Source organism: Acyrthosiphon pisum, chromosome X (assembly GCF_005508785.2).
Source record: "Acyrthosiphon pisum isolate AL4f chromosome X, pea_aphid_22Mar2018_4r6ur, whole genome shotgun sequence".
NCBI lineage: Eukaryota > Metazoa > Arthropoda > Insecta > Hemiptera > Aphididae > Acyrthosiphon > Acyrthosiphon pisum.
Window position 1 is genome coordinate 101,443,416 of NC_042493.1, and position 17,062 is coordinate 101,460,477.

At 29.0% G+C, this 17,062-nt stretch overlaps 2 protein-coding genes across 2 annotated transcripts in view; one reads left to right on the forward strand and one right to left on the reverse strand.

The window, feature by feature from the left end:
* The window catches only part of LOC107882846, a 22,867-nt gene extending 16,066 nt beyond the window's left edge, over positions 1 to 6,801 (forward strand). The window contains exon 2 of the mRNA XM_016801842.1: positions 6,734 to 6,801. Within this exon, the coding sequence (XP_016657331.1) occupies positions 6,734 to 6,801 (68 nt within the window). The remainder of the gene's footprint in view (positions 1 to 6,733) is intronic.
* A 1,907-nt stretch (positions 6,802 to 8,708) lies between these two features.
* On the reverse strand, positions 8,709 to 9,554 carry LOC100573530. Its single transcript, XM_029485721.1, has 2 exons — positions 9,177 to 9,554; positions 8,709 to 9,102 (listed from the first exon to the last, which is right to left on the reverse strand). The coding sequence occupies exons 1-2, from the start codon at positions 9,422 to 9,424 to the stop codon at positions 8,937 to 8,939; spliced, it is 414 nt and encodes a 137-aa protein (XP_029341581.1). The 5' UTR covers positions 9,425 to 9,554; the 3' UTR covers positions 8,709 to 8,936.
* Between the last annotated feature and the right edge of the window lie 7,508 nt (positions 9,555 to 17,062).

A 17,062-nucleotide genomic window follows, 5' to 3' on the forward strand; every position in this document is an offset into this window, starting at 1 on the left:
GGTCACTTCACCCCGGGAACACATATATAGGTACATCAATATTTTTTTTTCCTGGCCTTAATCCGGGCTTGACCTACCAGCGTTAGTTATTATTTTTAAATTTAATAGGCATTAACACTATTTGAAATAACGATAAACGCAAAACTTGTATAACGCTTTAGTTCTAAATAATGATAAAGGCAATACTTGTGTAACGTTTTAGTTGTAAATAACATAAATCAGAATTTTTATTTCAAATGCAAGTCCTGAGGTATTTTGTCTATTTTTCTATACTATATGTTCAATAGAATAATAGGTAAATGGTAATACAAGTATACAGATTTAAATTCACTTTAACTATATTATAATATCAAGGAATTTATTTTATAAGAAATTATAAAATTTTCAATAAAAAAATCACTCCTCGCTCGCCGTAGTTGCCAATTATTCGTGTTGTTAGCTTCGCACAATAATTTATCTACATTTAAAGTATATTTTCGAATTTTTGTCTTATACATGTGATGTGTTAATGTGTTATTAATTAATATGAACCCAAGGTGTTAGTAGAATCAGTATTTTTCCTAAATGTTGTTTTTTTGAAATATTTAAGTATTTATAAAATATGTAGTTTTTGTAATTTTTGGCATTGTGACTATAATAGGCATATTAGCTGGTGCGTGTTTAACGAAAATATTTATTATAATGTTAAAAAAAAAAAAAAAAAACTAAACGTTTTATCGAAACTCTGATACTTATAATATCGCCTTTAGTACAATATCACTAATTTATACAATAATCGAACGCCAAAAATAAAGATTTCTGGTTAGTATATCATTATATTGTGTAAAGCGAGTATAACACTATTATAAACCTACACATTTACATGTGCACGAGTGATTAGATAGACCATTGCATTATTTTTTTTACATTGGACTTTGACTAAATCATTTTTAAGAGTACAGACTACACGATGATTTAACATTTAATAATAGTTCAAAGAACAATTTTTTTTGTGTCTTGTGCATCTATTGTCCATGAGTCATAACACTGTTTTTTTTTTAACTTTGGATAAGAGATATAGGTTTAGTTGTTTTACTTAGAAAATAAAATAACCAATAATTAATTATAATAACCATGTAAATTGTAGACTAAGTATAATATGTAATCAATGTAAAAAATATATAATCCATAGTTCACTGCTCTTAATAGTTCCCCGTGTCCGTCTGTATACACATTATGTATATAATTATATTGTACCTATTGTGGTATAGCATGCTCACAATCGTATCAGTTCTCCGCTCGGCACTTTGCTATAACCGAAATCAATTATGTATAGTGATAATACTTTTTTATTATATCGATTATTATATTATATATTTATTCCAGCGGTTCCCAAACTGGCTGGCCACGTGACACGAAAATAAAATAATAATCTTTACGGTTTATATTGTCATTTTTTGTGTTCAGTTTCGATTTTAATTCTATAAATAAAAATGTGTGTCCATTATAATAAATATTATTAATATATTAAATATTAACGTTCTAATAGGCAATATTTACCATAAACTATATTCTATATTGGCACCATATATTTTATTCTCTCCTTTGTAATAGTAGTCATTACACATACAAGCTATATTTTAAAATGTCCATTATTTGTGGTCAATGGTTAGGTAAACCGTAAACGTTATTATTGCAATGTAGCCATTATACCAGCTATCAGCCCATACTTTTAAAAAATAATATAATTTAATATTGTAGGTAGGTACCTACTCATCGACTACTACCTATGATTATCCGGTTAGATCAATTCTGCAATTATTGTGACTACCGATTATATTGTGTATTAAAAAAAATATTTGAAGGTGATAAGGTGATATAATATAATACTTCATTTTACACTTGTCCAAACTAGTTGAACACAATTTTAATTTATTTTTCCCAAATTCATCAACAACTTTTTCAGTTAAATTAAGTTCTTCGATTTTATTTAAATTTTATGTAAACTTAACATGCACAATCCGGAACACGGCTTTCACACATTGTTAAACGTAACCAAATTTTAACACGACGTACCTAATGTGCTGAATGTCCTTTATATACTGCAAATTGTTGGTGAAATAGTTGTATAAATAATAATACTTCTCTTCAATGTAGGATGCAATTCACAATCTTTTATAACAAAGACATTTTATTATATTTGGATATAATTATTTTAACTAGCAGGAAAGCTAGGGAATTGCCCCCCTCCCTCAGCATCGCCATTGCTAGTAAATATTATGTTTTAATCATTTATAGTTATTTTAGGGACAAGGCAGACCTATTTATACAATTTTGTCTCGCAGATTACGAAATTGTCTTAAAATAATATAAACAATGTTAACCCCTGGTCGCCATAACAGATCAAATTTACCAGAAAATCGTATCGAATAGTCACGAAAAATTACATAATATAATGGACCGTCTTTGTCTATCTGAATATTAAAAGTAGTGTCTGGAATTTTTGTTTTACAAATTCACCGTATCTACGTATATTTGTAGTCTGCGGGTCTCACACGCCGCATAAATTCAGATGATAATATAATACATGTACGACTTATGTGGATCTGGCTTGTAACATGAAAATAATTTTTTAATTGTAATTTTTTTTCAGTAGAGGAGAAAAAACTGAAAAAAAATCTAACCATAAAAAGTCATGGACATATTCAATTCGAATTACAAATTAATATCAATAATAGCTGTAATTGAAATTATATTTATCCAAAGTTGCAGTTAAATCATTAAAAATATATTTAAAACTATATAATTTTTTTGCTATTTATAATTTATACGTTGTATATTATGATCAAATTTTTAATTTACCAACCTTTCAATATAAGCAATGTGGGATTCAAAAAAAAAAATATATTTAAAAATGTTACTCAAATCTAATATTTTATTATACCTACATACAATCGTTTTGATTTACACGTCCTGGGTTTTATTTATATTAACCTTTTATATATTAATTCCCTGATATAAGTACGAGTCTAACTAACTATTAGGTCAGATGGGTTATTGCTTTAAAATTAGAAGTAAGTTATGTCTAATAAAATATAAACATAATCTAGCATATAATAAAAAATTTGGTTTTTTCTGGTTTTTTTCCATGATGCGTTTTGTCAACTCTCCTACTTGGTTGATTATTTTACGAAGACGAACGAGTTTTAAATAATTTGTTATCAAAAAGAATTAGCGAACGTTTTTCATTCATGATTCTCGTATTAAATTCACAGCGGGGATCGTGGCTGAATTTGGTAGATGTACAAAAATGGATAAAAAAAAATTAGGGAACCATAGCTTGCCTTGATATTACATATTATTATTTCGTATTTTCTTTTAATTTTACTGTAAATAAATATCATACAAATTATGTTTCCACGTATTGCTTTACTCGCGTTAACCTACAGGGGGCAACGTGCGATTGTAATATTCGATTAGAGGTCGACCGACTTGTGTTCTCCGTTCGGTTTAATTTATTTTCCATTATAAATTATGCGGGTGCCTATACGGGCACACAATGAAATATTTTTTTGTCGTAGGCTTTTGGTTGTAGACCGTAGACGGGATAATGCACTATATTATATTATAGCTGTTGGAAGCCTTAACAACACATAATATTATATTATAGTCTTTAATGCATCGCATCGCCCCATCGTCGCCCCACTTCTACCCTTCCACCACCCAGTCAAACTCCCGACCCACCCTCTCGCTGCCTAGTCACATTATCATCACGTACTTATCTGTAAGTCTAGACACATGTGCACACAACAATCTCCCATCATCTTACGAACCCCATCGGCATTACGAGTTACGACCGTAATTAATTCTGTTCAGAATATGTACATATATCTACGGTTCGTTAATCTCATTTTATGTGATTATAATCTAAAAAAAAACGACGTAAAAACGTCCAGGCGTATCATTTTTATGGGATAAATTAATATATTGTGTTGATACTTGTAATATCGACCATCGATGCAGACATCATCAGATACCAGCCACCATCACGAGACCAAATTTTAATTAAAACCTAGGTACGAAATTAATGAAATTCAAATAGTGCTTATATAGGTATTATATAATCGATATAATATTAAATTATAACGTTATCGTGCGTCCGTCGAGCGTAATCGGCCGAGCCACCGCGCCGGACACAAATAATTATTACGATTTACTACTAACAGTGTTTGCGGAAAAATAATGATGATTAAAATATAAAACTAAAACAGCTTAAAACGGTTATGTTGTCTTATGAAAAAAATACCGTGTTGAACTAGGGCGTAGATTGAATATTATTCTGGTTTTATAAATTTAATAATACAACATTGATTAATTTAGGAATCTTTCGTTTTTGGACATAAGACTATTATGGTTTATCTTATTTCACAAACAAAATCATAATGAAAATTAGATTAACTTACAGAACTATTAGTTAAAATTATAAAATGGTATATGAATAAATAAGTGTGGTCGGAAACAGTTTCTGTAGGTTTACAGTTGGCTGTAAAGACACAATTTATAATTTTTTATAAAAAAGTTGTATTATTTGAAAATTGCGTTGATTTTCGATGGTGATCACTTCTTTTAAGCGAAATATACAAATATCGTTTCAATCATACCAATCAAAAACTGTACTGTAACTGACAAAATGTTTCGTGGTTAGGGGCGAAATTGTATTTATTTGAATCTTACACTTATCATTTTTTACGTTTAAAATATAAACTCTTTATGCTCATTATTACTAAAAATTGTATATTATTGTGATACAATAGGCAATAAACAATATTCGTCTGGACCCCTTATCAGTTACGGCGTTGCCAATCAACATGATAATCGATAAGAATTTCGACAATTGATTTTAATTCGTTATCATGTTTATGAGTATTAAAGTTTGATAAGTCTACGATTCCTAATTTTGTTCCCCAATTCCTATAAACACGATTTTCGAATATATCAAAATTTATGAAATTTCACGTAATGATTATTCAGAATTAAAATCATTAATTTTAAAATATAGGTCTTCAGTCTAAATTACATCTTATTAGATCGGTCGGTGGTGTACTTCAAACACATTTGTATCTTGGAAAGCATCGTGTCAATATAGCATTCCATAAAAATATTTAAAATGCATCTAATCTAAGCTCTACTAATAAAATTACACATATTATGCATATTCTATAAATATTGCCTATACTGAACTTCTTAAATATACACCGTAAGTCCATAACCAATCCGGAAATTCCCCAACGAAGCATTCATTAAATAATATTGTAATTTGTAGTATGTATATTGTATAATGCTATAATGAATTGCGTATTTGTGTATAAAACATTTCTAATTCACAATTTTTTATCATACAAAGAAATTCATTTTTTTCTTAAATTTCGATTATGATGAAATATTTAAAAAAAAATTAAATAAATTTCATAAAACTGTAGAACACTAAACAGTAAACACACTATGTATAATTATCGCAAATCATATTATACAATTTAATTATGTGCTTGTGCTTTTTATTACTACCAGTCTCCAGTTAAACTTTAGCAGCTAATTCCTGAGAGGTAGGAATAACGAATTTCGGCCGGGGCGTAGGCACTTCTCGCTCCCCTCCCTTGTTACGGTCCTGATTGTGTCATTTGCGTATTTCATGAAATCTTAAAAATTCTTAGAAGCTTTATGAAATACTATTTTAAGACCACTTTTTTAAAATTGTTATATTAGAACCTTATTATTTTTCATCAAAATACGACGGTAAAAAAAAAAAAAAACAGAAAAATATTTAGTAATCAAATAAAAAAGGATTTTGAAAGTATTTGATATATAGGTACCAAAAATATATTTAAATACAATAGTAGTCATATTATACAATAAGTCTTAATATTTATTGTGATAACAAAATAGACGGTCATGAACGTTTAAAACATTAAATATATATATAAATTATACAGGTAAGTAGGTACTCGGGTAAACTGTGGAGGGCGATTTCGCGCTCGTTGGACGTCTGAAAGAGACATAATCATTCGTTTTGATAGGAACAGTTCTCGGTGGAATGGGAGTTGAAAATCTGGTTCGTAAGCCAAAAGACGTCATTGTTCCTACCTATATTATAATCGTCAAGCGGCGTCTTATGACCTCGACGTTTGCAATAAATTAGCATAATAGTTGTTCGCAATAATCATGGCGGCCGGATTCGGTCCTCCTCCATTTCAGCGGTTTTCAACGCGAATATTATGTTTGAGGGTTTGCAAACGGTCCATTGTTTCAATAAAAAATATATACCAATCCTACGTCGTTCATACCGACAGACCTGTTGTGGGCGGTCTAATGTTGGAAAAATTACCTAAAATATAACAAATTTGGGTACAAAATATGTTGACACGACGTTTGGAAGACGCATAGAATGAAATGTATTTGGTTACGTACATAACCATAATTTTCTTGTAAAATCATAGAACACGTTTGAGTACAATAAAACCAACTATGGTACATACGTGCTTATAATAATATACACGTAGGTAGTGTTATCCGCTAAGTTTTGAAAATAAAAGCAAAATACGAAAATAATGATTTTTATAGATTTAATATAGGTAATGCATAATATAATAATCAAATAATGTTCATACTTAATAATTAATAGTTATAATGCATTATATATTCTTTTTATAAATTTCATTTTATGATACATAATGATCAAATCATTTAAATATTTTAGTTTCAGAAAAGAAAGTTTTGGAGGAGACAAACGGCCTCAAGAGGCTCGTGGTATCTGCTGCAGGGTAACGCTATAATCAGCTTTGAAAAGTAAGAAAGAAAAAATATGTTTAATAACGTTTACCCTAACGGCCTAACGTGATATTTTTTAGAATAAAAACGATTCATTTAAAAAAAATTTTTCTAATTTAAAAAGCAGAAATCGTATTTTGTGGACTGACCGATCTCAAGTAGATATTATACCGAATTCATATCAGTTTTCTGAAAAATTATCGAATCATCAGATCGATTCGACAAATTATATACAAATGAGCATACGAAAATTGTTTACTGTTCACGCGTGCAACGTGACGTCGGTGACTTGTACGTGACACTCCACAATTTCTTTTACACAGTCACACACACGATCACCTCCTGCATATACCTACATATCGATACCTACCTACGTAAATTGGCGAACGGAAAAAGTCTCAACGAAAAAGTTTTGAGGGAAAAAAAATTTCATAAAACTTTGCATATATACCAACATATTATTATATACAATTTGAAACATTTAAAAGAAATCTTATATTATTATTATATTAAATATAATTGAACTTTAATATTGTTTAAAAGCTATAAAATAGCTCAAAATGAGATAATAATTTATATTGCATTATAACAGTGGATTTTTATTATAATAATGTAATTTTTTTTTCAATATTCCTGAACAATCTTCTGACTTAGTGAGATATATTATTTTTAATAATATTATTGACTACGATTCAATGACATATTTTTTTTTTTTATTATATAATTATTAGCTATTGTTTTTGTTTGAATATCTGTTTTGTATTTATTAAAAGATCTTTTAAAAGCTATAGCTCAAAATATTAAGTTACAACGATAATAGTTTATATACCTATAGGTTTTTTATTCAGTAACCTAACAGTCCCTAAAATCGTGTGCAGAATATAAATTGAAGTGTTTAGCACGAAATTTATAAGTGTATCATCCAAATTAAACCTTTATAATATTGTTTATAATTCTATAGCTCCACATTTCTTTTTATATTTTAATGATTTTTTTATTAAACTACATAATATTTTAATGATTGTCTACATTCTATACGGACACACAGTACTTCCACTTTTAACAAAATGTTATAATTCTACTAATTATTAGGTATTATTATTCATATTTCATTGTTATTGAGAGTAGCTATTTTATAACACTGCTATAATAGCTGTCACTGATAGTATTTTTTTAAACTTAATATCAATTTTAACCAGACACTTTTACATAGGTAGACAGATATCTTAGTCACTAATATTTGTATGTGTATAGGTACGGCCACTCTGTCACGGTGTATTAAATACCAAAGTGTTTACTAGTTTAGTTTTTAGTAATAGTTTATTTTATTTCTATGTCTTATACCACGAACTTAACAATGGATATAATATGTTTAATACAAGTAAATGGTACGTACTACTTATGGCTTATTTTAGGCTCAAATATAGTGGTAACTACCTCTCTAGTCTCTTTCACAAACTTCTATTTGACAAAACTTTATATTATGTACAACGAAAATGACATACTAAGTTTAACAGCATCTTCATAATATAAATGTGTTTTTTATTTTTATTTATTTACTAATATTATATATTATTATATAAATATGCATTTTGTGCACTTAAAATGAGTTTTATAAAGAAAAAATATCACTGATATAATATATTTACAACATTAAAGTAATCGATTGTACACTTATATTATTAATTGATACTATGATATTTTATTTTTTTTTGATAACATCAACTAATTATAGTGAAAATATTGCTGAAAATGTAGCTATTAATGTTGAGTAAATTAATATATAAATTAACTAATTATAACTTATTTTGTTCACAGTAATGAAACAATATATTTATAGGTACTTATTGTTATTTAATTTATTTTATGTGTTAATGGTTGAAGTATAATCAGTGCTAGTTTTTAGAGCATTGATTTTTTATATAGATTTTACCGATTTAAGATTATTCATGTAGTACACAAATTTGGATATTTTAGGGACAGCTGTATAAATTTCCCTGACAAGTCCTCTAACTTAGTGTTAGAATTGTCAAAATAAAATAATGTCTAAATCAAAAATAATATGAATACAATAAAATTAAGTCAAATCAATGTTATTGAATTTATTTTAATCATCAGGTTAGTCTTTATTATCAATTCCTTTCTGTTTTCATATTCTTCAACTTATGTTCAACTTCGTTGTCAGATAGTTCCGAGTCGTAACTGATTTTTTCATGATCTTCCAAATGCCTCTTTAGTGTAACACCCCTTGAAAATACCTTGTTGCAATACTTGCATATGTAAGGAGTATCTTCAAGACTAAACAAAATAAAAATAAATTAACTTTTTAACTATTATAATTAATAAAAAAATAAGACTAGATGAACTATTACATAGGTGGAGCTGGTTCAGGTTGTCTTGAACGGGCGTTACAATTGATCAGATGGTTCTTAACAGCATTTTCACTCAAAAGTATTTTAAGACACATCTTACAAACCCACTTTGTAGGGTAGTCTTTGAATGAGTTATCGTAGCGAACCATAGTCCTTGGACAGAACTTTTTCTCTTTTGGTGCGGCGGGTGGGATTCTGGCCTTCCTTCGTTTACGTGACTTACAGTTCATAAATGGATTTTTTGCCATCTTTATAGTACAGGAATTCTGGTGACAAAAGTTAAAACTTTAAAAGTATTTGGAATAAAATAATAGCTTAAAATCAATATATTTTTCATGGAATAGTATCTAAACATATAAAACAATATTATAAACAGACGCCAACCAGGTAATAGCTCTGCTATATAGTAGGTGTCGATAAGCTACAACTCACTTTAATGGGCATGTTAATCAATTATAAGTTTTTCCAGAAACCAAAAGTTACCAGATCCTTATTTTAAATCCATCTCCTTCCCTCAGGGTTGTCAGTAAAATAGTATCGCGAAAAATGCATACAATTTAAAAAGCTGGTGTCAACACAACGGTTAATTCTACTTCAGCCCACCTCAACAGTGAATTGGAATGTTATGACTATTAATTTATGAGTTGTAGTAAATCGTAATTTATATTTAACATTCCGGATATTAACCGTTCAAAAGTTATGGCAATTCAAAGTTGTCGATGTTACCTATAAAATATACTTTTGAATGGACGAGCGAGTGACCACGCTGGCAATAAATGTACTTAGAAACAATATTAAGGAAAACCGAGGTTCACCTGAAGTGGTTTACACAGCAAATAGGGCGATATTTTCGATTTTCGGAACGGAGTGTAGCGACGATTGCCTATACACGCGTAATCACTGCAACTTTGAATTGCCATAACTTTTGAACGATAAGTTTCCGGAATTTTTTTCAGACACTTATGATTAAAAAAACACGTATTTTGAAAAAAAAATGCTGTCTGATAATGTAGGTTTGTTCCAAAGTGTTTGTCACTATCATGGGCGTTGCAATATTATTATATTTATTATTTTAAGTACTTACAACAAAATTCGACAAAGTACAACACAATTTCCAGAAATGTTAAAATATCAAATCAGACTCGACGAGACGAATTCCAGTTCCTATCAGGATTATTTTATAGTAGATAACCGTAGTTCTTACCTTGAGACGGCTGCGGCGGTGGAATGGTGCTCGTACTGTCCGCGGTCGCTGAGTGTGCGGTCGCGGGAGAAGGTGGCGCTCACAATATGATCACAACACAAACTCGAAAGTAAATTTTTTAGGTCCGTAAGGGAAGTTTATTTACGAAGAGAATCTGACGAGAACTGGGTGGCCACGAGTGGTCGGTCGGACGGGTGGAAAACCATAGAGGGGCCGCAGCCGGCCGGTAATCGGTTTGCATGGCTTCCCTTCCCTTCCCGTCCCACCATGTGATTATGTGGCGTGGTGTGAGAGCGACGGTGTCGCGGCGGTGGTGGTTGACAAAAGCGTAGACCCATCGCTGCTGTACAGTATGTCCCAGAAGTCCCGTATCTTCGTGGAAAATCAATATATTATTGAAATGCAATTTTCTTTACAGTCATTTTTTAAAACAGTTATAATGACAATTGTCCAAGTTAGAGCTAATTAATATTTTGAATTCCTAAGAATAATAGTTATGTTACCCATGCATAAGGCACTAGCAAAATACGATTCGTATGTTAATCATTACAATAACTCTAATTTTTTGGCTAAAATTAAAAATAATAACTAGCCCTAACTTAGGCGATTTTAGTTAAATTTTAATATATTTTTTTATAACTGTTTTAAAAAATACTATGAACAAAATGGCTATCTCGGAAATTTTATAAACTTATTTGCCTAAAAAAAAATTTTGTTTATTTTTGAAAAAAAATCGAATATTATGCTATTCAAACAGAATTTCCATTCTTATGACTGTAAAAAAAACTGTATTTAAGTATATTGATTTTCCACGGAGATAGTAAGGGTAATACGGGACTTCTGGGACACAATGTATACTCTGTACTGGTTGCCGCTGCGTAACGTGTCTTAACTTCAACGGGCTATGGGAGTTAATCGTTAATGCGAGTATGGACCACATAATTTAATCTGTTCTGTGTACGGAACATGCCTGTTTATTTAGTGGGCGTTAACTGAGTTACACATAAACTGAGACACACTCTAACCAAGATACACAAGTATATATACTATATTGTATTTAGCACTAGGTACCTACACATTTTTTAACAAACTATTTACACTGTCGACTTTTCTGACATCTCTAAAAACAATCACTGAGTTTTTCGTAAAATTTAATCGTGTAATTGTTGACACATAACCCACATAAATTTGGTTTTCGTATAAACGGACAAATGACTTGTTAAATTATAGGTATTATTGAACATTATTATCGCTTCGTGAATAGTCATATAAATCGCGTATAGAATAGATTTGCAATGTTGCTTTAATATTTTTACTGACAATGGTATTAATTGGATGAGGTGTGCAATTGGCCGGTCGAAATGCCACAAGTATACAGGGTGATTCTTTTATTATTGAACACTCATTATTTCAAGAAGTGTAAATAATTTTGAAAATATTATTATTTCAAGTATACTGACAATAAAATATTATTATAGTCTCAAATCGTTACAAAACTTATATATACATACATAAATTATAAAAATATATTTTTAGGAATTTAGTGTGAGTAGTTTATAAGTTATAATTATTTAAAATTAAGATGAGTGGAGTAGTGGTCAAAAATTTCGTGGGTTAACCCCACACAACTCCACTCCTCCAATCAAAACTTTAAATACTTATAAGTTATAATTCATAAATCGCTCGCCCTAAATTCAATTGTTGTGTTTCGAAATATTCGGACAAATATTTTTCTTCGGAATATGAAATTGAAACTCTATCTTATCATTCAAAAGAGAAAAAAACTTAATAAATTATAAGGACAAAAAAAATATTTAAGAACAAAATGGCGGACGACGGCTATCGGCGTGCGTATACAGTGAGAAGAGTCGACGATGGATGGGCCGCTGATGCCGCGGTTACTGTAACAATATTGGAACGGTATTGTTGGTCGCCACACTATACCAATCATAACAATTTTGTGGAAGATTGTATAATTTTATTATTTTTTTTTTTGACGCAGTTTACGTACAGAAAAAATTATTAACAATTCAGCAATATTTTTGCAGGTCGAGAAGTGCCATCAAAAAAATGTTTGTGAAAATAAAAGTGAAATTTTAAAAAGTCACTTTTTGGTGGTTTACTATAAATTATGCGCTAATAATGCACTAAAAATTTCGAAAAACGAAAAGAAAATTATATAAATCTTAGTGTATAAGTACCTCATACATTGTTTAACAGTCACTTGACTTATAAAACATTAATATACCTAATAAGTATTATTGGACATTATCATCACTTCGTATAAATCAAGTATGGTATAGATTTTCAGTGTTGCTTTAATATTTGTGCTGAGAATGGTATTCTTTTGAATACTTCTTTCTTTAGAATTGGGTGAGGCATGAATTCGGCCGGTCGAAATACCACGAGTATACAGGGTGATTCTTTTATTATTGAACAATCATTACTTAAATAAGATTAAATAATTTTGAAAATATTATTATTTCAAGTATATACTTACTATAAAATATTACTATAGTTTCAAGTCATTTACAAAACTTTTTATTAAAAAATTATATTTTATCGAATCTAATGCGAGTAGTTTATGAGTTATAAGTAGATATTTAAAGTTTTGATGAGCGGAGTAGTGGACAAACATTTCGCGGGGTAACGCCGTACCACTCCACTCCGCTCGTCAAAACTTTAAATACTTATAACTATGTAAAATAATTATCGATTTGTCGATGCACGTAAGCAAACTGTTGTAATACAATAACGCATTAAGCTCGCAATAAACAAATAAACAGACTAAGAGATAAACAGCTATTTCAACTTATTTATTATTTAAAAAAAATTATAGCAAGTTACTCGATATTTTTCCTCTACAAGTAAAATCAATGAATAATCAATATGTTAAATCAATATGTTTTTCTTGGGTAATAAGTAACTATATTATGACGACGAAAACCCACCGAAAATAGTGGGATTTTACGGAGAAAAAAGTGGTTTGTGCGTCGTTCAGGGATGGTAGAATGGATTTATATATATATATATATATGTGTGTGACGACGTCCGCCCGGGAGTAAAGAAGGAGCGTGGGTGCAGCGAAAACAACAAAAGTACCTATTCAAAAACAACATGGCGGCCAACGGCGATCAGCGCGGGTGTACAATCCATTCTATACCGCGTGTATTGTAACAATATTGTAACGTGCTGAGGGTCGCCACAGTATACCTATACTAATATTTTTGTGGCATATTGTATAATGTTAAATTTTATTTTTTTGACGCAGATTTTACGTACAAAATATAATATTAACGATTCAGCAATATTTTTGCAGGTTGAGAACCACCGCCAAAAAATATTTACCAAAATAAAAGTGAAATTTTAATAAAGTCAATTTTTAGCGGTTTAATTTAAAATATGCGCTAAGAAATAAGAATGCACTGAAAATTACGAAACACAAAAAGTAAAATTAGAAACATCTAAGTATATAGATACCTCATACATTGTTAAACAGTCACTTGACTTGGAAAATATTAAAATAACAAATATTATTGAAAATTATCATTGTTTCGTAGTCAGTCATATAAATCGCCGGTGAAAATACCACGAGTATGCATGGTGATCCTTTTATCATTGAACACTCACCAAATTCAAAATAATTGATCTCATTATAATTGTCCATATATGAAATTAAACAGTTAGGTACTAACTAAAAATTTTAATTAAAACAAAAAAAGCAAATGCTCTGTTTAAAACAGTACAATATTTTATATAAATAGTGTTTATCGTATACAATTCTTAAATCAATAATAAAATTATACTTATACATACCATTTTCGCTAAATCACTACCCTGTTCACTAACAGAAACGATATTATAATGTAATACTGAAATGCAAGACTCGTGCAAATATAGAGGTGTGCCTTAGAAATAAATTCAGGACTTGCACGGTTATAGGAACAATTGGTAAAATATACACATATATAATTTTTAATATAACTTACTGTAGCTACTTAACTATTATTGCAGTATAAATATGTTAACATTTCAACGAAAAATAAATTTAAGTCAGGCACATAATAAAATCATAATATATAATTGTTAATTACTTTATTTACTTACTTAAGTAACACGAAAGACATATACAAATAACAGAAGATAAAACAATACTAAAAAATAATATTTAAAAAATAAAAATATTGCTTATTTTTTAAAAATTAAAACATATTATTCTTTTGAGTTAAAATTCAAAATTATATACCTTTTTAAATTATGTTCGAGAAAATTGTATTGTCTATTACTCTTAAAATATGTTTATACGTTGAAAAAGTACGTTTAACATCATCTCTTGTTATAGGAGTAGGTATGTTTAAAATGATTATAAACATTTGGAGTTATCTCTAAACTCACATTTTAATTCCTGCCATAACCTCAGATTCAGTTTTAATAGCAGTTTTATATTCTTCAATTTTTCTAAGACATATTTAAATTTATCTTCAACTATTTTACCATCGCAAATGTAATAGGTACGTTGACCAATTAATTATTATTATCGATAGGTATATTAATAATATCACGAAACTCTCGGCTAGTAGAAAAAGTGAAAAACGATAATATGAAAATATACACCGTATAGTTATATTTTTGTGGTCGAATTACCTAAGAAATAATTATTTTGTACATTTTATCACACTGCATACAAAAGTTGGAAAAATAACAACATCGTTGAGAATTGAAAAAATATGCAATATAATAATCTTTAAGTAAGAAAACTCGAATTAGTTCGACTCTTGTACATATTTGATCAAATTTGATGTATCTGGTATCAAAAAAAAATTACGAAGTCTATTAAATCTCGTCTTTAATTATAATATATTGTAAAATACTAAAATATATACGTGCTTATTTGTGGAATTGTGGTCAACATTTTTTTCATTACACAGAAAACTATTGAAAATAAACTAAAAAAAATCAAAAATGTATTTCGAGTTACGTGCCTTTAAAAAGTATCAAAGATATTCAAAAATATTGAAATCATATCATGTACAAAAATGTTAATATAAACATTTAGGGAAATTTACAAGTAATAATTAGTATCTATTGGGATTTTCGTTTTTGAATTACGATCAATTATAGAAAAAATCGATTTGCTGGTTTTTGCGAAAAAAATTTAAAGCATTTTAGAAAAAAATATACGAATGCATCGTAGTCGTAACCGTACTAATATATTTCTAGTTGCTACCTTTTTTCTTCATTTAATCACTTGGTTATTCTAGGCCACAAATGAAATGTATCTAGTTGTCTAAATGGTACCGTAAATTTGACTAGAACTACGTACTTGTTATCATTACAGTTAAATAAAGTTCATTTAAAAATGAATATAAATAACTATAATATAAGTACTACCTCATAGGCTTTTTCAGGTGGCACTAAAATATTGTATCTTCAGCACAGACCCTGGTAATTAAAGATTTAAACTAAATTATGATTATAACACTTAGAGGGGGAGGGTACGGATAAAACTGAGGGGTAAGCCCCCCCCCATTCAAGCATAACCCTCCTAATTGCGTCTAAGCGCGTTCGAAAGTGTGAAACATTATCCAACATAAAGCATATTAAAATTGTATGTCCAAGGTTTTTTTTTGGCGGGGAGGGCTTAGCACCCCCAAGCCAACCCCCCCCCCCCAATTCGCACCTATGCACAGCGTGTTAGGTTAAGCTAACAACGTCTCACCTCCGGTACAGCAGCAACTGTGCTAATTAAAAGGTTTAAAAAACACATATTCTGTATTTGTTGTTATTATAATATATTTTATATTGACCTATACGTTTAATAAAACTGTATGTACATTTATAATTTATAAAACATAGGTACATTCAGTGTACACACACACACACATAGGCGAAACTAGACACTTTTATTAGGGCAGGCCAAATGAAAAATATAAAAAAAAAACATCTATCAACAACTTTATATATGTAGTCATTTTGTTTAATGTACCTATATATTATATTATAATGAATATTTCTTTACAATTGAATAATTGAATAATAAATAAAAAATTATAATAATATTTGTACATTTATAATAATAATGGTTATACCTATATCATATAAATATATAAAATAGCTTATATAATAATGGTGCTTTTTTTTGTATCAAAAAAAAATAATAACTGACGAAAATAATATTGAACAAAATTAATTCCTAGTAGTTTAGTCAAAAGGTCTTTTTGTCAGATTTGTGATTTTAAAAAAATTACTATAAATTCAACAAATCATAGATAATTGTTTTAAATAGCATTAAATGATAGTTTGACTTGGACATTGAAGGTATTAAAGTACACGAAATAATGTAAATTACTTACGATGAGTAATTTTAAAAATAATTATAAATGCCCGATCTTTTAGACAGCGATGCGACTGACAGGGGTTAATAATAAATAAATTGTCTGAGGATGTACTAATGTGGTATTATATTTTAAATAATAATTAAAATATTTGACCTTTCTTCTATCTATAAAAAAAATATTCTAATTAGTAATTACCTAGGGCCCGGAATTGTATGCATTTGCATATTTCTATCTATTTATCTAAAAGTAGCTAGGTAAGATAAAAATTTGAATCTTAACCTAATGTGTTGATATGCAAAATTAAATTTGGCATATTTTGCATATTTGGACCATTTTAAATTATG